Source organism: Cygnus olor, chromosome 22, assembly GCF_009769625.2.
Source record: "Cygnus olor isolate bCygOlo1 chromosome 22, bCygOlo1.pri.v2, whole genome shotgun sequence".
Taxonomy (NCBI): Eukaryota; Metazoa; Chordata; class Aves; order Anseriformes; family Anatidae; genus Cygnus; species Cygnus olor.
The window spans coordinates 205132-227864 of record NC_049190.1 but is presented as its reverse complement, the minus strand read 5'-3'; the positions used below and the strand labels follow the sequence as shown (position 1 = coordinate 227864).

The 22733-nt window shown below is 49.7% G+C and overlaps 2 protein-coding genes across 20 annotated transcripts in view; both read left to right on the top strand.

Annotated features, from left to right (window-relative positions):
- PHLDB1 (pleckstrin homology like domain family B member 1) overlaps window positions 1–6388 on the top strand; it is a 30617-nt gene extending 24229 nt beyond the window's left edge. For 12 of the 19 annotated variants that reach the window (XM_040534189.1, XM_040534190.1, XM_040534201.1 and 9 more), the window contains 9 exons: window positions 65–181; window positions 285–387; window positions 703–747; window positions 1926–2217; window positions 2861–2951; window positions 3059–3205; window positions 3367–3586; window positions 3770–3855; window positions 6153–6388. In XM_040534189.1, the coding sequence (XP_040390123.1) occupies window positions 65–181; window positions 285–387; window positions 703–747; window positions 1926–2217; window positions 2861–2951; window positions 3059–3205; window positions 3367–3586; window positions 3770–3855; window positions 6153–6293 (1242 nt within the window). In that variant the 3' untranslated portion in view covers window positions 6294–6388. The remainder of the gene's footprint in view (window positions 1–64; window positions 182–284; window positions 388–702; window positions 748–1925; window positions 2218–2860; window positions 2952–3058; window positions 3206–3366; window positions 3587–3769; window positions 3856–6152) is intronic. The other 7 variants (XM_040534200.1, XM_040534202.1, XM_040534185.1 and 4 more) reach the window with 1 other exon arrangement.
- Window positions 6389–6791: 403 nt separating this feature from the next.
- Window positions 6792–22570, top strand: HYOU1 (hypoxia up-regulated 1). The gene is made up of 24 exons (XM_040534204.1): window positions 6792–6912; window positions 7168–7261; window positions 8581–8659; window positions 8960–9114; window positions 9214–9290; window positions 9886–10067; window positions 10680–10795; window positions 11570–11753; window positions 12225–12359; window positions 13282–13364; window positions 13461–13593; window positions 13918–14105; window positions 14338–14476; window positions 14585–14645; window positions 15378–15460; window positions 16076–16270; window positions 16700–16899; window positions 17567–17654; window positions 18048–18170; window positions 18598–18731; window positions 19253–19337; window positions 19776–20028; window positions 20860–20940; window positions 21476–22570. Exons 1-24 carry the CDS (start codon window positions 6849–6851, stop codon window positions 21535–21537), a joined length of 2994 nt encoding a protein of 997 aa, XP_040390138.1. The 5' UTR covers window positions 6792–6848; the 3' UTR covers window positions 21538–22570.
- The last annotated feature ends 163 nt before the right edge of the window (window positions 22571–22733 follow it).

Genomic DNA, 22733 nt, shown 5'->3' with positions numbered 1-22733 from the left:
CCTTGCCCACTGTGGGAATTTGCAGCCTCCCTTTCCCAACTCACCTCTGCGTCTCTGTGCCCAGGTCTATCGTGCCAAAATGGAGGGCGACACCGGTGCGCTCCCCCCTCGGATGAAGAGCAGCACCCCGTCATCCTCGCAGCTCAATATCTCCATGCTGGGGCGCAGCCCCTCACCCAAGGTATGGCTGCAGGGGGAGCCGTGCCCTGTGGGGGGCTGCTGCCTAGTGCCAGCCTTGTCCCGGGGACGCGGGGCCGTGCTCACCATGTGCTGTCCTGCCCCAGGGCCCCCCGCACGCCCAGAGCCACGCAGGCAGCTTGCCACGCAACCTGGCGGCCATGTTGCAGGACATTGAGACCAAGCGCCAGCTGGCCCTGCAGCAGAAGGGTAAGCTCCACGCCGCCCCAGCTCCTCAGGGGTGCGCCTCCCGTCCCAGCCACCCAGGGCAGCCCGGGCTCTGGCTGTGCTCCAGCCTCTTTGCACATCTTGGCCGGTGCCTGGCAGAGGAAGGAACGCGGCTCTGTCCCTTTCCTGCCTGGCCGAGGGCAGCGGGACTGCCCCGGGCTGTGGGAGCCCTGTGGACAGCACGGCTGGGGGCAGCAGCAAGGCTCCAGCGGGACACGGGCGCCTCTCTTACAGTCTCTTGCTTTTCCCCTCTCTCTCCCCCTCCCTCAACCCCTCCACTTGACGGCGCACCTCCAGCCGACCCACTCTCAGCAGAGCCCTTGCAGCCAGGCGATGTACCAGGTAGAAACGCGAGTGGCTCGGACTGCCTCGAGTGGCCCCAAGGCAGCAGCATGGCTGTTCGCTGGTGCCTGTTGCGTGGATGGGGAGGGGGCAAGACCAGCCAGGATCCCGGGGTGCCTGTCAGTGTCTGGTTACTGACAAACCCCCTAGCCCCTGCGGGTGCTCCACACGAGAGGAGCTGGGAGAAGCTCGCTGCTCTGTGCACCTGCATCTGCCTGGGGCGTGTGGGAGCCTGGGCCCTGCCTCCCTGTCCCCCTGAGCATTGTGCTGTGGCGGGGCTCAGCAGCACCTGGTGCTGTGCTGAGATGTTTGTGTCTGTGAGTGAAGGGGCAAGAGCAGGCATACCTCAGGGGCTGCCACCTTGACCAACATCCCTGTCCATGGCATTCTTTAGGCCAGAGCTCCCTGAGGTGAGGCTTTGGGGTGCTGTAGCTGGTGTGGGGGCTTGGCAAGCATGGTCCCAGGCTGCTCCCCATCCAGTGCTTTGCCCAGCCTGCTCCCGCCAGCCTGACGCATGTGCCCCTTGGCTGCCACCGTTGCGTGTGTCTGAGTGTGGGCAAGGATGTGGCCCTGTGGTCTGCTCTGTGCCAGATGATGGTCTGGAGGAGCAGCTGGCTGTGTCTACCCCTCTGGGAGGGCTGTGCCAGCATGTCAGCCCCACGTCTGGAGAGGGGGGAGCCAGGCTGGGAGCTGCTGGGTACCAGGTGGCTGGGTCAGCCCTGCCTAGCCCTCGCCTGCAGAGCTGGGGCTGGCACCAGGGTGCCACCTCCCACTGGGTTCTGAGTCCAGCTCCTCCCCAGAGGATGCTGCTGCCCAGGGTACTTGCTGTGCCCACCCTGGAGTCACGGCTCCAGCTCTTGCCTCCATTTACCCCTATTCCCCCTGCAACTCCTGTGGCGCTCCCAGGAATGCGAGCGGAGCGCTGACCTGCTCCCCAGCAGGTGCTCACCAGGTGCAGGTCTGCGTGTGTCCATTGCATGCAGTGTTCAGCAAGGCACGGTGCTGCAGCAGAGCTGGACAGCCCTGCTCTCAGGGACAGCCTCAAACTGGGCTTCAGCAAGGCTCTGAGCATGGTGCTCCATCGTAGTGGCTTCTGTGCCCCTGTGGGCCCAGGCAGCAGAGCCTGCTGGCCCACTCCTGCCCGCTGACCTGCCTCTCTCCTTCTTCCCGGGGTGCAGGTCAGCAGGTGATCGAGGAGCAGAAGCGGCGCCTGGCAGAGCTGAAGCAGAAAGCGGCAGCTGAGGCTCAGTCACAGTGGGAAGCCCTGCACGGGCAACCTCCCTTCCCCACCTCCTACCCCCCACTCATGCATCACTCCATCCTCCATCACCACCATGCCCACAGCGTGGGGCCCCGGGCTGAGGAGCTGGACCACGCGTATGACACCCTCAGCCTGGAGAGCTCGGACAGCATGGAGACCAGCATCTCCACAGGCAACAACTCGGCCTGCTCACCCGATAACATGTCCAGGTAATCCTGGGGCTGGCTCCTGGCCCCAGGCTGAGCAGCCAGAGGGGTGCAGGCTGTGTGTCCAGCTCAGCCTGGAGCCCTTGCCATAGGCACTTCAGCTGCCTGGGGAGCCAGGATGCCCTTCCCAGCCTGCTGCTGCCCCGAGGTGCAGGCCCCATCCCCACAGAGACGCTGGGGCTCGGAGGGGTTTGCTGGCGGTTGGTGTTGAGGCTGTGCTGGGAGGGGCTCAAGTGCTGCATGGGAGCCTCCTGCCATGAGCTGTTTGCTGCGACACCTCCAAGGCACCATCCTTCATCCCATGCTCACCCACAGCCTCCACCAGCATCAGCTCTCCGGGGTTGGTCCTTGGGGTGTCTGGTGGAATGTGCCAGGCCCTGTCCTCACCCCGTCCAAGCATAGGGGCTTTGCCACTGCATCCAGCAGCTCCAGCAGCAGCTGGTCATGCTGAGCCAGCCCGTGGTGCAGGCAGGGCAGCAGGACCCGCACTGCATAGCAGGCCATGGCTTGAGCACTCCTGTCCTGGGCGCTGCCGTGCCCGCTGGGGTGGCTGGCAGTGCTGCCGGCACGTGTCGGCCGAGTGGCACTTGGTCCTGTGCAGGGACGGGCTGCCTGTGCCTGGGTGACGGCTGCGCTTGTCTTGCAGCACAAGCGGGATGGACACTGGAAAGATCGAGGAGATGGAGAAGATGCTGAAGGAGGCGCACGCCGAGAAGTCGCGGCTCATGGAGTCCCGGGTGAGCAAATGCATCCTTGGGAGCAGGCTGGGGGCTGAGAGCATGGACTGGGTCCCTGAGCTGCCAGGTCCCTGAGCCGCTGGGACTGAGCACCTCTGTGCCTGCAGGAACGGGAGATGGAGCTGCGGCGGCAGGCGCTGGAGGATGAGCGCCGGCGCCGGGAGCAGCTGGAGCGCCGGCTGCAGGACGAGACCACGCGCCGGCAGAAGCTAGTGGAGAAGGAGGTCAAGCTGCGGGAGAAGCACTTCTCACAGGTGTGGGGCCTGGGGCCGCAGCTCCCAGCTGTTCCTGGGGTGCTAGAGCCCCTCTCCCCAGGCAGGAAGATGCCAATTTGGGCTTGGTGGTGCTGGTGGGTGTGCAGCTCTTGCTGTGGTGCTCGTGCAGCAGGGTTTGCAAAGCGGCGTTGCTTTCCCAGGCTCGACCCCTGACACGGTACCTCCCCATCCGCAAGGAGGATTTTGACCTGCGGCTGCACATCGAGTCCTCAGGACACAGCGTGGACACCTGCTACCATGTCATCCTGACGGAGAAGATGTGCAAGGGCTACCTGGTTAAGATGGGGGGCAAGATAAAGTCTTGGAAGAAACGCTGGTTTGTCTTCGACCGGATGAAGCGCACAGTCTCCTACTATGTGGGTGAGTGCCTGTGTTGCCTGGAGGGAAGCTCTCTGGCCAGTCCTGTGCCAGCCTGTGCTCAGCCCTTGGCCCCAGCACGGTGGCTGGATGGCTCCAGGCTCCCCTGCCCCACACGTGTTGCCCCCCCCCCTCGTGCCCTCATCTGCAGCACCACAGCTGACACCAGTTCCCTCCCTCGGGCAGATAAACACGAGACAAAGCTGAAGGGCGTCATCTACTTTCAAGCCATCGAAGAGGTTTACTACGACCACCTCCGCAGCGCTGCTAAGGTGAGACCTGGGCACTGCTGTCACGTCGTGCCCTCAGCGCCCAGGGCATCCTCTGCACTGCGCTGATCTGTGCAGGTTGGAGGCAGCAGCAGGGGCAGCTCATGCTGTCCCACAACAGGGATGCATCCAGTGTGGTTGGTTTGAGGCCGAGGGCCCAAGGGCTATCCCTGTGCCGGGTTTGGCCTTGCCAGGGCAGGCAGTGTCTGTGACGTGGCTGGTGCGTGGGCCTGGCTGTGCTTTGCCCAGGCCAACTGGCAGGTTATGATAGGTAGGGTGTTCCCCAGGCAGGGGGCCTGGGCTCTCCCCATCCTGCTCTCCAGCTCTTTATTCCTCTCTCCTTCTCTCCTTCCTAACCAGAAAGGACTTTTCATCCTCAGCCTGGTGAATGTACGTATCCTGCCTGTCCTGGGTGCTGTGTGTCAGCACTAACACGCTACTCACCAGCAACCCTTGGCACTGACACCGCACCCCAGCACCAGTCCCTGGCTCTGAGCACCCTCTGCTCCTCCCCAGCACAGCAAGGGACAAGTGGGGCCTCCCCTGGGCAGCCTCTGGCCATAGGCTGTGCCCTGTGCCCTGCCAGGACACCCTTTGTTGTGAGCCACCCCTCGGCAATGAAAGGGCTGCATGCTGTGCTCTGTGCAGGGTCTCAGAGGTGTTCCAGCCCCTTCAGCCTACCCCAGCTGCAAGGGGGATGCTTGCACAGTTGGTTCTCAGTGTCAGCCTCAGCGCTGCCTGGTGCTGTGCTGGAGCTGTGGCCCTACAAGTGAGCTGGGGGTTGCTTTGCTGTGCTCTTACCTGCCTGCACTGTGTCCTCTGTAGTGAGGATGCCCGGGCTACCAGCATCATAGAATCACAGAATCATTAGGGTTGGAAAAGCCCTCCAAGATCACCTGGTCCAACCACCCCCCTACCACCAATGTCACCACTAAACCATGTCCCTCAGCACCACATCCAACCTTTCCTTGAACACCCCCAGGGACAGTGACACCACCACGTCCCTGGGCAACCCGTCCCCATGCCTGACTGCTCTTTCTGAGAAGAAATGTCTCCTGATTTTCAACCTAAACCTCCCCTGGTGCAACTTGACGCCATTCCCTCTAGTCCTATCACTGGTTATCTGCGAGAAGAGGCTGAGCCCTAACTCCTCACACCTTCCTTTTAGGTAGTTGGAGAGAGCAGTAAGGCCTCCCCTGAGCCTCCTCCAGACTAAACACCCCAGCGGCTCCTACCAGGACTTGTGTCCCAGGCCCTTCACCAGCTTCATAGCCCTGCTCTGGACACGCTCCAGGCCCTCGATGTCCTTCTTGTAGTGAGGGGCCCAAAGCTAAACACAGCACTCAAGGTGTGGCCTCACCAGAGCAGAGCACAGGGGGACAATCACATCCCTGGCCCTGCTGGCTGCACTATTCCTGACACAACCAGGATGCCGTTGGCCTTCTTGGCCACCCAGGCACGCTGCCAGCTCATGTTCAGGCGAGCATCGACCAGCACCCCCAGACCCTTTTCCTCTGCACAGCTTTCCAGCCACTCTGCCCCAAGCCTGTAGCGCTGCATGGGGTTGTCGTGGCCAAAGTGCAGGACCCAGCACTGAGCTATGTTGAATGTCCTCCCATTGGCCTCTGCCCTTTGACCCAGGCTGTCCAGGTCCCTCTGCAGGGCCTTCCTACCCTCCGGCAGATTGACACTTCCCCACAGCTTGGTGCCATCTGCAAGCTTGGTGCCATCTGCAAGCTTACTGAGGCTGCCCTCAATTCCCTCATCCAAGTCATCAATAAAGATATTAAAGAGGATGGGCCCCAACACCGACCCCTTGGGAACACCCCTGGTGAACGGGGTGCAGCAAGCCTGGCCCCAGACCTGCGGGCAGCTGGGGCTGCCCCCACCCGCTCGGGCAGCACAGAGCTCCCCTCACTGAGCCACTGCCTGCCCCGCAGCTGTGGTGGGCAGCAGCTCCCCGCTGATGGTGGGCATCTGATCTCTTCCAGCACGTAGCTGATCTCTCAACCGCTTCTCCAGGGCTTTGTCCCCCTTTGCCTGCCTCTCGCTCCCCAGGCTCCCTGCCATGATGCCGGTCTTTCCCCCCGCGCCCACTCCGGCACAGCCGGTGTCTCGTGCCCCTAACGCAGCTGCTGCCAGCGCCTCGCACCCGCCTCGGGGGCTGGCCACACGCCCCGAGCAGGGGCAGCAGGAGCATGCCGCCTTCCCGGTGCCTCCCGTCCCACGGGGCCGGGGTACGGGTGCCACGCGGTGCGGCCTCGTTGCCGGCTCCCAACCGACTGTGCTCTCCTCCGCAGAGCCCCAACCCGGCGCTGACGTTCTGCGTGAAGACCCACGACCGCCTGTACTATGTGGTGGCCCCGTCGGCCGAGGCCATGCGCATCTGGATGGACGTCATCGTGACGGGGGCCGAGGGCTACACGCAGTTCATGAGCTGAGGGACGGGGGGTGCTGGGGGCTGCGGGCCCGCGAGGCGCTGGAGCTGTGTTTGTTTGTTTTGTTGTTTGTTTTTTAACGTTGACTTTTTAAAAACTATTTACTGGAAACGTGTCACACGCGGGGCGGGGCGGGGCGGGGCGGGGCGGTCTCCCGGCCGCCAGGGGGCGCTCGCGGGCCGGGCGGGCCGCACGTGGCTCTGCTGTCGTGAGGGCGCGTGCGCAAAACGCCTCCGCGCGCGCGGCCGCCCCTCTCTTCTCCCGGCGCCCCGCCCCGGCGCGCCCGGCCAATGGCGGCGGAGCTCCCGTCGGGCCCGCTTCCGGCTCTCCCCGACGTGGCCCAATGGGGGCGCGCGGGCCGCCTGATTGGCGTGCGGCGCCCGGCGCTGCCACCCGCGCCAATGAGCTGGCGCCGCGTCCGGGCCGGGCGTTGCGCGAGGCGCGGGGCCGCGGGCGCAGCGGCGGCGGCGGCCGGCGGCGGGCGGGCGGGGCCGGGCCGGGCCGGGCCGCGAGGGGCGGGCGGGGCGCTCCGGGGCCGCGCGCGGCGGCGGCGAGGACATGGCGCGGGCGCCCTGCCGGGTGCTGGGCTGGCTGCTGCTCGCCTGCCTCCTGCCGCGGGCAGGTACGTGCGGGTACGGGGCTGCGCGCGGCGGGGCCTGGGCCGGGCCGCGGACGCGGCGGGGGCTGGCGCCGGGCTGGGGCCTCCCCGCGGCTCGCGGGGCGGGCCGGGGCGGCCCGGGGGCGCTCGGCGGGACTCGTGTCGCGGGAGCGCCCCGCGTGGCGTCCCGGCGGGCCCGGGGCCGCTCGGCGGGGGGCGGCGTCCGTCCCCTCCCGGAGCGCGGGCGCTTACCGCGTCTGCTTCCCTCGCGTGCCGCAGAGCCGCTGGCCGTGATGTCGGTGGACGTGGGCAGCGAGTCGATGAAGATCGCCATCGTGAAGCCTGGCGTGCCGATGGAGATCGTCCTGAACAAGTAAGCGGCTGGTCCTGCAGCCCGTCCGAGTGCCGGTACTGCGTGGGGCTGGGGCGGCCCGGGCTTCTGCTCACACGTGTTCTTAGCGGCTGTCTCGTGCTGGGGCCTGAGAGGTCATCGCAAACACCGTTAGGAGTCAAAGTTTTCGGGGGTGGGGGGGGGGGTCGGTTAGTTCTGTTTCAGTGTCATGTGGGGAACATCCCTGCTATCTAATTTAGGATTGCCTGAATTCAGTCCTAGCGCTTCCGAGCATGGCTGAGCGGCTGTGGAGTGCCAACCTGAGCACCAGGGCAGCAGATCGGCCTTTATGCTTGTCTTAGGGGTGCTGAGTTGTGCTTTGGGCGCATTGTAAGTAAGCGACCCAAGGTCTGTTTAATTGATAATACATTGTGATACAGATGTGAAAGAGCGTAGTATCATTTTCCTGCATATACCGTTAAGAAGCCAGATTCTCAGTTCTCCATAATGGAACACGAAAGTAGGTTTGTGTTGCTGCTCAGAACCCACAGTCACTCGTGAAGCAAATAAATCATCTTTCACTTGGCTGCTGTTGCTGCCACCAGTCCTCAAGACACTGAATGGAAAAAACATGGGTGGGAGAGGATTTTTGATCAGAAACATCCTTGCTTTCTGGGAGTCTAGACTCAGGTAATAAGTGTGTTTTTTACCTCGCTCCCTGAAACGTGGCAGTCATTGACAGAATGAAGGAACTGTCTTGATTCCCTCATTGGTGGAGGGAAGCAAAAATTATGCAAGTTTTGCCTAATTACGAAGTAGCATTCTAGAATTCTAGAACGTTGCTTGTGAGTCTTTCTTCTTCATGTCAAGTTATTTTGTTGTAGCCTTATGATAGACAACTGCTGACATGTTACAAAGTATTCAGAAGTGGGTAGCCTGCAGAAGTATTCATGAACTTAGTGGACAACTTCAAGCCATTTGATAGTTATCATAATGAAATCCTCATCTTAGTGTTTTCATACTTGGATTTGTAGCAGAAACGATTCATCTCTTGTTAAGTAGTTTAGTGCTATGGGAAAAATTATACAACTCCACAACTTCAGCTGTTAATTTGAAAGATAGCTGTCCATGTTTCAGTCAAGCGTGTTAGTTGCGTTTGTCATGAAGAACATTGGAAGATATGAAAGTTCTGAAGAGAGATGTTGCTATTTGCAGCTCTTTTGATTAATAGAGCTGGTCTTCCTCTCTGTAGGTGGTGTCTGAGAATCTTTTAGTCTTTCTGGAAAGGAATCGCTACCCTTTGTCGCTAGGACCTCTGTATTGACCGTTCACCTGTATTGCTGTTTTTTTTTCTCGTATAGGGAATCGCGAAGGAAAACACCTGTGGCTGTTTCTTTGAAGGAAAATGAACGTCTCTTTGGTGATAGTGCACTAGGAATGGTAAGAGTTCACGTTGCTTCTTATGCCAGCTGCAGTTCATGTACATGAGAAGGTGTGTTCCCACAGTTAGGTTCTTCATGATAAATATCTAAATTAAGAGGAAGTTTTATTTCTTGCCCTGTACTTGCTTTCTTATCTCCTTGGTGTTTTGCTGGCTTTCTCTACCAGCTTTTTGTGTACCAGGCTTGTGTTCCAAAATCCCATCACAAGAATTGTTCACCATGTAGATTGGGAGAGGTTTGTTTGACAGCAGGAAGGACAAATAAATGCAGTTGGGTGATTTATTCTTTCTTTCTGTAGTCTATAAGGACCCCCAAGGTGGCATTCAGATACTTTCAGGATCTGTTGGGTAAGCACATCAATAACCCCCAAGTGGCGCTGTACCAGACCCGGTTCCCAGAACATGAACTGGTGGAGGATGAAAAGAGACAGACAGTTATCTTCAAGCTATCCCAGTAAGTGACTGCTTCTGGGTTCGTTGTGAGTGGGACTTTTGCTATTGGACTTATGTAGCTGACTCTGTCGTAACTTCCTTTCTTCTCTGTTTCTTGTAGAGTGGCACAGTATTCTCCAGAGGAAATGCTTGGTATGGTCCTGAACTATTCACGTGGTCTGGCTGAGGAATTTGCAGGTTGGAAGGACTTACATGTTTCTTACAGTACCTGCGTATGTTTGTGCATTATAAAATGTGAATAGAGACAGAAGGTGTCTGGAAAACCCGTGGTTTCTTAGAAATGGGATGTTGGGTCATCTTAGAAACAGGATGTTTCCATTCTGTGGTGGTAATGAAATCACAAAGTAATGAAAATTGCAGGTCAATTTGGTTTATGTGTTTCATTTGTGGCATTACTAGGAAGCTGTATGGTGTTTGATTGGTAACATCAGAGTCAGTCCAAGTACTTTTTACTCTGGAGAATGAATGCAGTTCATTGATGAAGTAAGGTTCCATTGAAGATCATATCTGCTAAAATTTAAGGCATTTGAGATTATTTTAACACATGAAAGCCAAGCAGTAGATTAGTGGCTTTATGAGAATCTGAAAAGTCTGCTTGATTTAAACAGGGAACAGAGTAATCTCTAATGATACTAGCTGCTGATGTTGCTTCGGGATTGAGTTATGTAGGGGTCTTTAGCTTGGATTCTCTGGTTTTGCTACCATCGCTCCATTATGTTGTCTTTGCACGTGGCTACTCTGATGAAAAAACTTCTTCCACCAACTCTTTCAGAGCAACCCATCAAGGATGCAGTGATCACTGTTCCCACCTACTTCAACCAGGCGGAGAGGAGGGCAGTTCTGCATGCCGCTCGCATGGCTGACTTGAAGGTTCTGCAGCTAATCAATGACAACACTGCTGTAGCATTGAATTACGGAGTTTTTAGGAGGAAAGACATCAATGCCACAGCACAGGTAGGTGTAGCTGGGAAATAGTCTCATGCAAGTGCATGCATGCAGGGGAGAAAGTGCTGCAGATAAAATCAAAAAGGCCTTAACAGTGAGGAAGTGGACTTGCTGTTCAGCCAGTGTCCTCTGTTTTCATGTGTTCATCAACAAGATGAAGATATGAAATCCTGTGTGAATGTGGTGGAGCCTTAAAAGCCTCAGAGCTTCTGGAGTGAAAGCCAGGTGGCTGGAAGTTCCCATCTTGAAAAAGTGTGTGTTTCTTGCCCATCAGCTGGTGGGGAGTAACATTAGCTTTTTTTTTTTAAGGTATTGGAAGACTGACTCTGAAATAGTTGATTTTCCTGAGGTTTAAGAAACTTTTAAAGAGCAAAGCTTTGATTTCTGATTTACAAAATGGGTGAAAAAGTTTTTCTTGTCTATCTGTGTCAGGCATGACCCTGCACATCTCCTTAGTTTGATCGAGGTACGAGTCCTGCATCTCTGTCATATGGTATAAAGCCAGTCTAGGGAATAGACATAGCCTTGGCCTGTATCAAACTTGGAAAGCCATGTGTTCTTTCCTTATTCATGGGGGATATCCAAGTGTTTCTGCTTCACCGTCCTAGCTTCTCTTTTCAGAATATCATGTTTTACGACATGGGAGCAGGAAGCACCGTTTGTACTATTGTTACGTATCAGACAGTGAAAACTAAGGAGTCGGGAACCCAACCTCAATTGCAGATCCAGGGCATTGGGTAAGAATTCAACATGAGTTGCGCAAAACCTGAAGGTCTCAGGAAAGAAATCATTTGTTTCACAGTCTCTTCTAAACATAGAAAGTTTGAATGAGACTTCAGCATGGTAATTTGGATCATAAAGTGGGAAGAATGTAGAGTGAGAAGACTACAGTTGTTAATAATTCTTACATCGCTGCAGAAGGTAGCTGAGAAATTGCAGGAGCCCAGGAGGCAATCAGTATACTTAGTCTGTTTCAGGCTTTTTTTTTTTTTTTTAAATACAACCTCAACCCATTTTAATGTAATTCCATTTGATAAGATCTGACAGAAGTAGAGGGTGCCAGTTTGAAAAAGTGGAATATCCTTCTGGGGACGAACAAAAATGCACTGCAGTTAAATGTTGCCAAATAACGAGGAGGATGCTGTAGATGTCCAGCTCAGCAATTTTAACTCTGAAAACACTTATACTACTGTTTTTGATAAAATACCTGGGACCTGACACAGTTATCCCTCGGCTTCTCAGCTGTTTGATGGGCTTAGCAATAAGGCCTTTGCTATACATATGATGAAATTTTTTGTACAATGGCTACTGTGGTGGTGAATCTTTCTTTTCTTGGCTTATGTAAGATGTTCTTTTTGGAGCAACTGTCATTCTTTTGCAGACACAGCTAATAGTATTTCAGCTATTTTTGACCACTTTCTGCTTGGCATAGTTGTGAAATAATACATGAGGTTTGTTTGCTTTCAGCTTGTTTTAATTTATTATATCCTGGTTCTTTTTTTTTTTTTCAGGTTTGACCGTACTCTTGGGGGTTTAGAGATGGAGCTTCGTCTCCGGGATTATTTGGCAAAGCTCTTTAATGATCAACATCCCTCAAAAGATGTCCGAAAGAATCCCCGGGCCATGGCCAAACTACTAAAGGAGGCCAATCGTCTGAAAACTGTCCTGAGTGCAAATGCTGAGCATGTGGCACAGGTATGACTTCTTGTTGCAGGGTTTCCAGCGTTCTTAGGACTGAGGGTGGGATGATGTTATTTAGATTAATTATCTGATAAATAGTTAAATATTAATAAAGCATAACTGTTTCTCTGCAGTGTCAGTATGCTGAAAAGCATCACTCCCGGTATTTCAGAGGTGGTGGCACTGGCAGTTCTTCTAAACTTGTGTCCACTTAGTAGCACTACTGATCAAATTAATGTATTGGGTAAAAGTTAGCTGTGCGAAGCTTGGTAAATAAACTTTCGCAAGGTCTGAGAGAAGCTGTCTGTTATGTCTGCATTCTGTCTTCTCGTCACCTTAGCAATTGTAGGGTTCAGATGAAGTGCAGTCAAGTTATGGGTGCATTAACAAAGCTGGAACTTTTTGCACACTGGGCAAAGCAAGCAAAGATTTTGCTTGTAGAATGCTCCATGGATATTAAAATTTTATTTTTTTTTCCCTCAACAGATTGAGGGGCTACTGGATGATATTGACTTCAAGGCCAAAGTCTCAAGGCAAGAATTTGAGGATTTGTGCTCTGACTTGTTTCAACGAGTCCCAGGACCTGTGCAACAGGCTCTGAGCAGCGCAGAAATGAAACTGGTATGTTTAGGAATCCATTAAGAAGCCTGAAGGTTTCCATTTGTGGAGCTGCTGTCACGTCACGATCAAAGCATCAGTGACTGTGTTATTTACAAGGCATCAGCACTGCTGAGAGGTACAGATGCCTGCTGTTGTAGTAGACAGTGGTGTTGGTGCTGCAGAGAAGTTACTTTTTGCAGTGTCAAGCAGGCGTCTGTTGTGGCTCTCTGCACTATCTACCAGAAATAAGGTAGTTGGAGGAGTGTTTTCTGTTAAAAAAATCTTTGTTCTTGGGCTGTAGGTTTTAAAGGCTGGTTTTTCCTTGTTTTGTCTGGGATGCTGGTTCTGGTCTCTCTTCTGAAGTTTTATCTTAAACTGCTTGGAAACAGAATTGCTGCTGTTGAGGCTTCTTGTTTGAGCGCTCCCTTTAGAAGCCCTGTTCTTGACTGCAGTTGGACCAAATGTGATGCAGTCATTTGGAGAGACTTATTGTGCTGCTAAATGTTCACATTCCAGAACGCCAGCGTACTCTTGAGCATCTTTTGGCTACTGTATTCAAAGCAAGGCATTGATTCACCTCTTAGAGGCCGGGTTTCCATCTTTTCTGGTCCAGCTTGGTGTCTGAGTCATTGGCTCCTCTGACATAAACTGTAGTTTGTTTAATTCTAAATTAAGTTCAGGTGACTTTTAGCAGCGGCCATATCAACCATGTTTGATAGACCTGATTCTAGGTTCCTATTGCTGGCATGGCTCACATCAGCCTGTCTGAGACCTCAGGCACTGACCTGCATTAGGACTGCAGCATGTAGTGCAGCATGTAGCATGGTTGTTCTTAAAGCACCGCGTCAGAGTGTGGTGTCCGCGGAAGAACCATAAGGAAGCCCTGAACTTAGCTTTCCAAAATTGCTTTCTCAAAGACAAGGTGACTGTTTCCAATCCCTAGGATGGAATTGACCAGGTGATTCTAGTTGGCGGTGCCACACGGGTCCCCAAAGTGCAGGAAGTTTTGCTGAAAGCTGTGGGCAAGTGAGTATGTGAGGCCCCCTAGTATGTCTCCTATTGACAAATTACTGCTCATGGCAGTGGCTGCAAAGCTCATGTCTTTTGCTTTTCACTTCATAGAGAAGAACTGGGCAAGAATATCAATGCTGATGAGGCTGCAGCTATGGGTGCAGTCTACCAGGCAGCTGCTCTGAGCAAAGCCTTTAAGGTGAAGCCTTTTGTGGTTCGAGACGCAGCTATGTTTCCTATCCAGGTAACCCTTGGCTTGCCTTCTTTTGTAAAATATGTGGGTAAATGGGGCTATGTTGGGAGGTTCCAGGTGACCTATTGGATGTTTTTGAGCAAGGAAGCTATGGAGATTTTTCTGCCAATCTAAAAGAAAACAGAATAAATATTCAGTAATACGGAAGTGATATATCTATGAAGTCAGGCATATAGAAATCTCTGTTGAAAAATACATACCTGTTCCTCAACTTTTGCATGAGGTAGGGCAGTCAAATGCTGTGGAAGCCTCTAACATAGGATGCTGTAAAGGCAGCTTGTAGTTGTTTTGTCTTACTTTGTATTTGTGTTGCAGGTGGAGTTTACTCGTGAAGTTGAGGAAGATGATAAATCCAAGAGTTTAAAGCATAATAAGAGGATTTTGTTCCAGCGCATGGCACCCTATCCACAGCGTAAAGTTATCACTTTCAACCGCTACACAGATGACTTTGAGTTCTATGTCAACTATGGAGATCTGTCTTTCCTGAACCAGGATGACTTGCGGTGAGTTGAGTCCAGCAACAGAGCAGACAGCCCCATGACAATGCAGTGTGCTCAGCCTATGTATCTGACTGGCCACTAGTACGTATTTGCAGATTGGTTCTCCAAATTGTTTTAGCAAACCAAACAACACTGGTTCCTTGCTTAGTGCAGTTGTCCAACGCTGTGGACGTGAGAAATGGTTAGCTGTTCTGCATCTTAAGTTTAATCACTTTCTGCTTTTGTCTATCATCAGGATTTTTGGATCTCTCAATCTCACTACTGTGAGGTTAAAGGGAGTTGGAGACAGTTTCAAGAAGCATTCAGATTACGAGTCCAAAGGCATCAAAGCTCACTTCAATATGGATGAGAGCGGAGTACTAAGTCTTGACCGGGTAAGCCCTGTTGTGATGTTCATCAACCTGTGTATCTTCCCAGTTCTGTCCTTGTTTATGTTAGTGATGGTCCCTTCTTAAAACTAATTCTATGCTCACCTCTCCAAGGTGGAATCTGTGTTTGAGACCTTGGTGGAAGACAAACCAGAGGAGGAGTCAACTCTAACAAGTAAATGCTGAACTTTAATATTCATACTGACTTTATTAGCAGTATCTGGGATTACTATAAGCATACTGTTTCTCTGAGCACAGCAAGCACCATGTATTTGAGGGGTGGAAATTAGACAGTTAACCATAGTCTCTGATATCAATAGCTCCAGAACACACAGAAGCCCTGTGCAAGTGGCTTCTGGGTGCTGCAAGGAGCTCTGAGATGTCATATGTTCCTAAGGTGACTATTGCATGCATTGCAACTTGAAAAATAGGTGTTTCTCTCCTTGTTCATTTACATCTGATCATTTCAGGAGGTCTGTCCTGAAGGGAAGTCCTGCATCCACAACCCTGCAACATTCTCCCTTCAGGTTGTCTGGGTCATGATGCTGTCATCTGTGCTTTGCACTTCTTGAATTTTAGAGAAAGTGCAAAGACTACCTATACAGAGGAGTTGGAAACCTGCATGTTTGGAGGTGAAGGGGAGAGATGGCTAATGCAGTCACAGGCTGAAGCTTGGATCTTTTTAGCTGAAGTTACAAATTTGCAGAGGTGGAGGCCCAACTTCTGTGTGCATGCAGAAGCACAAAATAAGGTCAGGAAGAATGAGGTTCTGCAGTGTATGTAGCAAACCTGTTGGGAAGCTCCTTGGTAATCATTACAGTTGTGAGGGAAAGAACTGATCGCTGAAGAGGGCTTACTTCTTCTTTCGGAAATACGGTGTTCTGGACTTTTTGTCTCCTGTTGACAGAACTTGGAAACACAATCTCAAGCCTGTTTGGGGGTGGTGGCCATACACCAGAGACTGGAGAGAACCTGACAGACTCAGTTCAGGTGAGCCCCAGGGTGACTGCCCTGACAGTTAGGTGGAAGGAAGTCCCTAGGTCTTGCTATGGCTGCGAAAGAGGCAGCAAATTCACGTGAGCAGAATTCAAGGTGTCTAGCAGGGTGTCAGAACTTCTAAATATGTACTTTTCAGAAAGTCCTGTATTCCTCTGAAATTGATGCATTTAAAGAAACTGTGGTCTTTTGGTGGCAAGTCCAGCAGTGGTGGACTAACATTACAGGAGTTGCTTCTGTCGAAGTGTCGTGTTGCTAAATTGTTCTGGTGACATATAGATACGTTTCTGTCTGTGCTGTTAGTATAAGCGTCTAGGAGGCTACTTGTTTTCTTCTGGGCCATATAGACACAACTGCAGTTTCACTGGCAGTACTGATTTGGTTTCCTTCCAGTGAGATGAAAGTTCTGTGCCATGGATTCATGTTCTGCACTGAAGTGTCTCTTAATATTCTGCCTCTATCCCACCTCGTACAGTCCCTCATTAATGTCTGCTTTCTCTGTGAATGCTGTGTTTTTGCAGAGAATTACCTGTTCTGTGAAATGTTTGCATGGAATTTCTACTCGTAAGCTTTCTTTTGTTTTCCCCTTTACTTGCCTGTGGTGGTCAGGAAGAAGAAGAAAGCCTAGCAGAAACAGCTAAAGAAGAGCAGGCAGTGAAACAAGGCCAGAAGAGCAGTGCAGAAGATGCTGGTGAAGAGCAAGGAGAAGAGAAACAGCAGTCACCACTTCCAGATCAGGCGGAAAGTACCCCTCTGAAAGAAGAACCACAAAAAAAGGAAGAAGGCGAGAAATTAGAGTCTCAGGTAAGCATCGGGTTGAAAGAATGGGACTGAGACTTTGGTGTCTGAGGGGTACATTTGGAGCAAATAAATTCCTATTGTTTTGCAGTGTTCAGTGGCATTCTTTCTCTATTAATGGCCTGCCTTGGAAAAAGTTTAGTTAGTCTTCAGTTGCAGGATGGACATCTATTTTCTACTAAAGCCTCTCTTTGTCCTTTATTCCTTCTTAAGTTGTCAGTGTCTTGTCTGCGTACAGAATTCCCGTGGAAATGCGTTGATGCATTCTTCCATTTTTGTCCTGCAGATATGCCCAAGATTTCTTCTTACTTGCTTGGGCAGTCTTTGGTAACTAGGTCCTTCGAATTCAGTTGCATTAGAAACATCTTTCAAGCTATTATTGGAACACAATGCAAATCTGTCTGCTTGTCTGAAAATTTATCTTGTCTGTTACAGGATACCAAAGAAAATAGAGAAACTATGAAAGAAGAAGAACCGTCCAAAAGTTCTGGTGCAAGCACAGCTACTAAAACAGAGGAAGAGAAGAAAGTCAAAGCACCCAAGAAGCAAAAGCTTGTCCATGAAATCACCATGGAACTGGATGTAAATGATGTGCCTGACCTGTTAGAGGATGAACTGAAGAGCTCAATGAAAAAGTATGTTTTCAATAGCTCTGCTTGGTTAAAGCTCTAGATGAAGGAAGTGAGTTGCTTTGGGACAAAAGGAAGAGAGCTTCAAAAATTACCTCTTACCAATTTGTATTCCCTGTGCAGGAGTAACACCTTTTCTGTTCCCTTAAACTGATTTTCTTTGAGTGAAACGTTCCTTCTTTGGTCCTTGATGCCTAATCTGGTCTTAGATTAGATTTCTGTCTTTGAGAGCTTCTTGAAATGAACCAGGGAAAAATATCTCCAAAGAAACTGTTGGCAACTCTGAATTGCCATGGCACATGTCTGCATTCTGGGACTGCAATACTTAATGTAGAGATCACACTCAACCTAACAGGGCTCTTGGTGTAAGCGGAGGTAGCAGCAGCCAGAGAAACGTTACGCAAATAGTAAAATTTGTTATAGTGCTGCTGGATTTCTTGAGTCAAAGTGTGTTTCTGGCTTTAAATAGTCAATGCTGTATGAGTTTTGTGACTTCAAAACTAGGATTCTCCGCTGTCTCTCTCCCTTTAGTTGAATCTTTTCCACCTGTCACCTTCCTCTCCTAGAGATGGAGGATTGAAGGAATGGTGATTAGTCAGAAACTGGTGTATATGATGTGGTGCTCATCTAAAGGCACTTACTACCTTCGATTTCTGCTCTGTTCACATGCTAGACTCCAAGACTTGACAGTCAGAGATCTAGAGAAACAGGAAAGAGAAAAATCAGCCAACAGCTTGGAGTCCTTCATCTTTGAGACCCAGGTAAGACAGGGATATAAAGAAATGAGAATTCCTGGAACGTGGGTAGAAGTGGCTCATGTAGTTTGGCTGATCTGGATGCAGGGTTCTTTGAGCTGATTGGAAGAGCCCGGTTCTAATCCTTCAGTCACCTTCTCTAACATTAGGCCTCCCAAGCCCACGTGGAATTGAGAGGTTTCCTAAATGCAGAATGAACTTCAGCACATCTACCATCATGCACATAGAAATGCTGGGAGCAGGAGCTCAGATCTGGGAGGGTTGAATGAGAATCTCCTAATCAATGCATGCAGTATGCCTGGACTTCAGAGCACATCCCAGTTACTAGTGGGTGACCTGGTGGTTTTTCCTTTCACACTCAGTGTTGTTTGAAGGGAATGCTTGCTTTGTTCTTTTCAGGACAAGCTTTACCAAGAAGAGTATCAGTTTGTCTCAACAGAGGAGGAGAGAGAAGAAATTTCGAAAAAACTTAGTGAAGCTTCAAATTGGATGGAGGAGGAGGGCTATGCAGCTGCAACTAAGGTATTGCTGCTTGGAGTCGAGATACCAGTCTGCTATAACTGACATAGAAATCATCATATGGGCTGACAGAGTATAGATCCATCTTGACTCTTTATAGTCTAGTTCTTGAAAATTTCTTGCTTCCGCAGTGCACAGATGTAATATGTATTAGTTCTTCCAACCATATGGATGTGTGGTTGAACATATTCCATTGACCGTTCAATGTGTGTGAATGGTCTTCAACAGCCTTAGCAGTAACCTGTTGATTTTGCGTAAAGCTTAGTCACGTGGCTTTTATTTTATTTTATTTTACTGTATGGAAATGGTGTATTTGATAGAGAATTACAAAACTGCAAGTTTTAACTTCTGGGGTTTACAGTGTTCACAAGGGAAAGAGTTAGAGACTGGGCAAGCTAATTGTCTGCTTTCTGCTCTCCCCCTTTTGCAGGAGCTGAAAGATAAGCTTTCAGAGCTGAAGAAGCTTTGTAGGAACCTCTTTTTCCGTGTCGAGGAAAGGAGAAAATGGCCAGAACGCCTGGCTGCCCTGGAGAGTCTGCTTAACCACTCAAACATCTTCCTCAAGTAAGAGCAAGCTGTCAGGAATAAGAGTTGTGCAGCTCATAACATAAGGGATGCCAGCAGAACTTGTCCAGATTGAATGTGTTCTGAAAGTCACTAGTGCTTGTGAGGAAAGATACCTAAAACTAAGCTTCCCTAGCACTTGGTTCTGCAAAACATGTTAACAGAAGTGTGCAAACTGTTTAAACTGGAAGAAGAGGAAGTGTCCGATGCTATACACACTATTTCCAAGCAGACTTTTTTTTCCCTCTTGGTTCTATGGTCTCAGCTTTTTGAGTCTTCCCTGTTCTTCTGTTGTTGTGATAGTTGCATTTGCTGACTATGTATTCCATTCCTAACATCCAGAGATAGATTTAGGACTCTTGTTTCCTGCAGCAGATGTTAGAAAGATAAGTGTAAAATGTACTAATTTGGTATGTGCAGAGACTTATTTATTACTGGTTTTTACTGGTGGTGTGAACTCCAAGTTGCCAACGTATAGTCTGTTTGGTTAAACAACAATAAACTTTCTTTTTGTCTTTAAGGGGAGCCCGCATGATTCCAGAGTCTGACCAGATATTCACAGAAGTGGAACTGGGTACGCTGGAAAAAGCAATCAATGAAACAATGGTAAATGGGTTGTGCTTCCCATTTCAAGAAGTAGCTACTGTACATTCACCCAAAGTCAGGGAATAGAGCATGCATGTCTTGTTTCCATGCCACCAGCAAACATTTTGTGTGTTTCAGTGTTTTCTAATCTTCTGTGTGACCCCAGAAAGCTCTAGGGGAATGTTTTTTTGTGTTATGTGTGGACAGTTATCTCCAGGAGTGGTGGTATAGCCCAGTAATCTGGCTACATGGTTTTCAGAAGCAGCCATTGGGTTTTGAGGGTTGTGTTGCTTTTTGTCCTTTGTCTGTGTAACTAAGAAACTTGTAGAAATGCAACAATGAGCAGTGTTATCCTGAGCAATGTTAGAATGCTCAGGAGTTGTGACTGAGATTGTGATACATGGTAGTTCCTGGAACTAAGAAACGTCCAAAAAGCTCCTTTCCCCTCCCTTCCCATAGATGTGGAAAAATGAGACACTGGCTGAACAGAAGAAGCTGTCTCCTGCTGAGAAACCTGTCCTGCTGTCCAAAGATATAGAGCTCAAGATAGCAGCCTTGGACAGGGAAGTGCAGTATCTTCTGAACAAGGCCAAGTTTGCAAAACCCAAATCTAAGAAGGAGAAGAATGCCACAAAACCTGATTCAGGCAAGAATGCTACAGCAACCTCCGAGAGTGAGAACACTATCCCTCCCACGGAGGGGAAGCAAGAAGGTAAGGAGTGGGTGGGGGAAGTGTGGCCTTAGTATTAGATAATTGCCATATAGTAACACATTTTTAAAAGGGAGCTAAATATGTGAAGACGCCAGTTAACTGATGAATCAAATGATCCTCCTAATTCTCAAAGACTGTTGGGAAAACGTAGGTATGACAGTCATGTGTTTTTTTGTTTTTTTCCCCTCCCCAGCTCTCTGTTTCTGCTAGCTTTCTGGGAAGGAAGATTTATATACTACCTAGGATACATCTTCCTATTTAGTATCTATCTCTTTGGCTGTCTGCCTTGTAAGAAAGATAAGCCAGCAGTTGCCTTCCGGATGTCTAGAAGAAATATTCATGGTTGTGTCCTACATCAAGAAATGCACTGAGCTGTTGATGAGAGAGGTTTGTAGCTTAGGTGGGCCCCAGAAAAACATCTGCCTGGGACACTAAGGCTTGTTGTTTTCTGAACTTTTTTTTTTTTAAAAAGATCCTCAGGTTCTGAGTACCCCATTCCTTTTAAATCTAGACTGCTGTTTGTCAGCAGAGTTGCCTGCTGGTTTCTCTTAAAGTCACAATTCCAAAGGTGGCTGGTCTGTAAGTAGATCTCCAAGGCATCTAGGGACATAAAGCCCAGAAGACAGACAGGGAGAAATAAGGAGCAGTTCTGTGACGTTCCTCTTGAGTGTCCTTGAGGGATCTACTGTCAGAGTGAATTACTGGAATCCTGCTGAGACACTATGGCTGACTTTTTTGTAAACCTCACTTGCTGCTGGTCACCTAATTTCCCTGCATCCAATTTCTGTGTATTTTCCCTTAACTTCTGTGCTCTTTCTGCTTTATATATAGATAAACCTGAGGATATCAGTCCAGCCGAGGAACCTCCTACGGCTGAGAAAGCAATAGGTGATGAGCCTCAATCAGACTCCGGTGGGTATATGTTTGATCAGTGGTCTAGAACTTGATAGCTACGAGTGCAGGCTTTTTTCATCCTAAAAGGATGTAGGATGTAGCAATATGCTGAAAATCCTGATTATGGAGCAGTTCTTAATTCTGCAAAGAGGAAGATGAAAATTTTGGGTTTCTCACAGTTTCAAATGTTCATTGTTCAGTGTGAAGTTACAATGTACCACTGCCTCAGCAGCTGATTTATGCCTCTGTCACTACAGTTTATAGCCAGTTCCTTAGGTGTAAGCCGGTCTTTGTTAAAGCTCTCTAGGAACTGATCTGCAGGTGCACGTTTTTCTGACAGTAGTATTGTGAAGACAACGATATTCAACAGGTGGAGGGTAGTAAGGTCTTCAGCTCTTTGAAGCTGAGTATCAGTTCCCAAAGCATTCCTCTGGCTTATGTAAATAGATCAAGAGTTCAGTGGAATACTTAATGAATGTCAGTGACTTTCAATGCTGCCTTGTATGCCGTAAAAGCTATTACAGTGTGTAACTGTGTTTATTTCATTACACAGGGTCCAAAAAAGAGAAGAAACTAGAAGCTGGAGGAGAAAGCAGGAAAAACGATGAGTTATAACACCCCTGAAATCCCACTAGTGTCAGCATCTATTTATTTCATCGTTACTTTCTTTTTTTTTTTTTTAATGGACCTAGTTAGTTATGATGTAAATGGAACACAACAAACAGTCTGACAACACAATGGAATAGAGGTGTAAATTTTTTTTCTTTTTGGGGAATTTTCCGCTACTAACTTAGCGAATTTGGGTGTTTTTTTTTTGTTGTTGTTCTTACATGTTTAAAGGTGGCCATGTGCTCACCAAGAATTGTCTCAGTTTCAGGACAGAAGTCACCAAAGTGACTTTTCTGTAGAGAGGAAACAGTTTAAGGAAGGTTTTAAGCCTTAGGAAGTAACTTGGAACATATGCTCTGTGCCACACCTCGTCTCGTGAAGATAGATGGGATTAATCCAGAAGCATATGTTGCTGAGATGGTGTTGCATTAGCAAATGAGGTTCTAACTTAAGGAAATTGTGTGATTTCAACTGCTGGGAAGTGTATTCTCATTTGGATTCATATGAGAAACTGGAAAAGGGAGTGGGGAGGCAGATGCTCTGTGCTTCAAGATAAGAATGTGTCTACTTCCATAGACTGTTATTAAAACTATCTCTATCCGTGCTCTGTAGCAGAGTCTGAAAACCATGAAGTAAGATTTAACTAAAGGATTCAGTTTATTGTTTACTGTAAAATAAAAGTTCAGAAATTGCAAGATTGAATGCACAGGAGACTGAAAGAACTTGTTAGTGCGTCTTCTAGTCAGAACAACAAACAGTAGTTGACCAGAGAGGTGGCAGAAAGAATGAAAAAAAAAAAAAAAAAGAAAACTGGCGAATTTAAGCTAACTATCCTCCTCTTTCAGTATCTTGTGTACTTGGACTGGCTCCATTGTGAAACTTCATGTCCTTGGCTGTGGTCTCCTAACTCCTTGGGAATGTTCATGCTGCTAAAATACACGAGTGAAGTCTTTGAATGACTTGCGCAAACACTTGTGAATGTGCATCTGATGTTGTTCTCCATTGGCCTATTCGACCAAAAATAAAAATGGCACTTCCAGACAGTCTCTAACAAGGGCGGTGGTTGCTTTGGAAAAGAGAAACATTACTGAACTTTCTTTTATGTTTGAGTGGAGAACATCTGGTCCATCGTTATCTAAGGCATGCCTGCTTTCGCAGTCTGGGCTTACTGAATCCGGGGAACTGCCCGGCCCCAGGCTCGG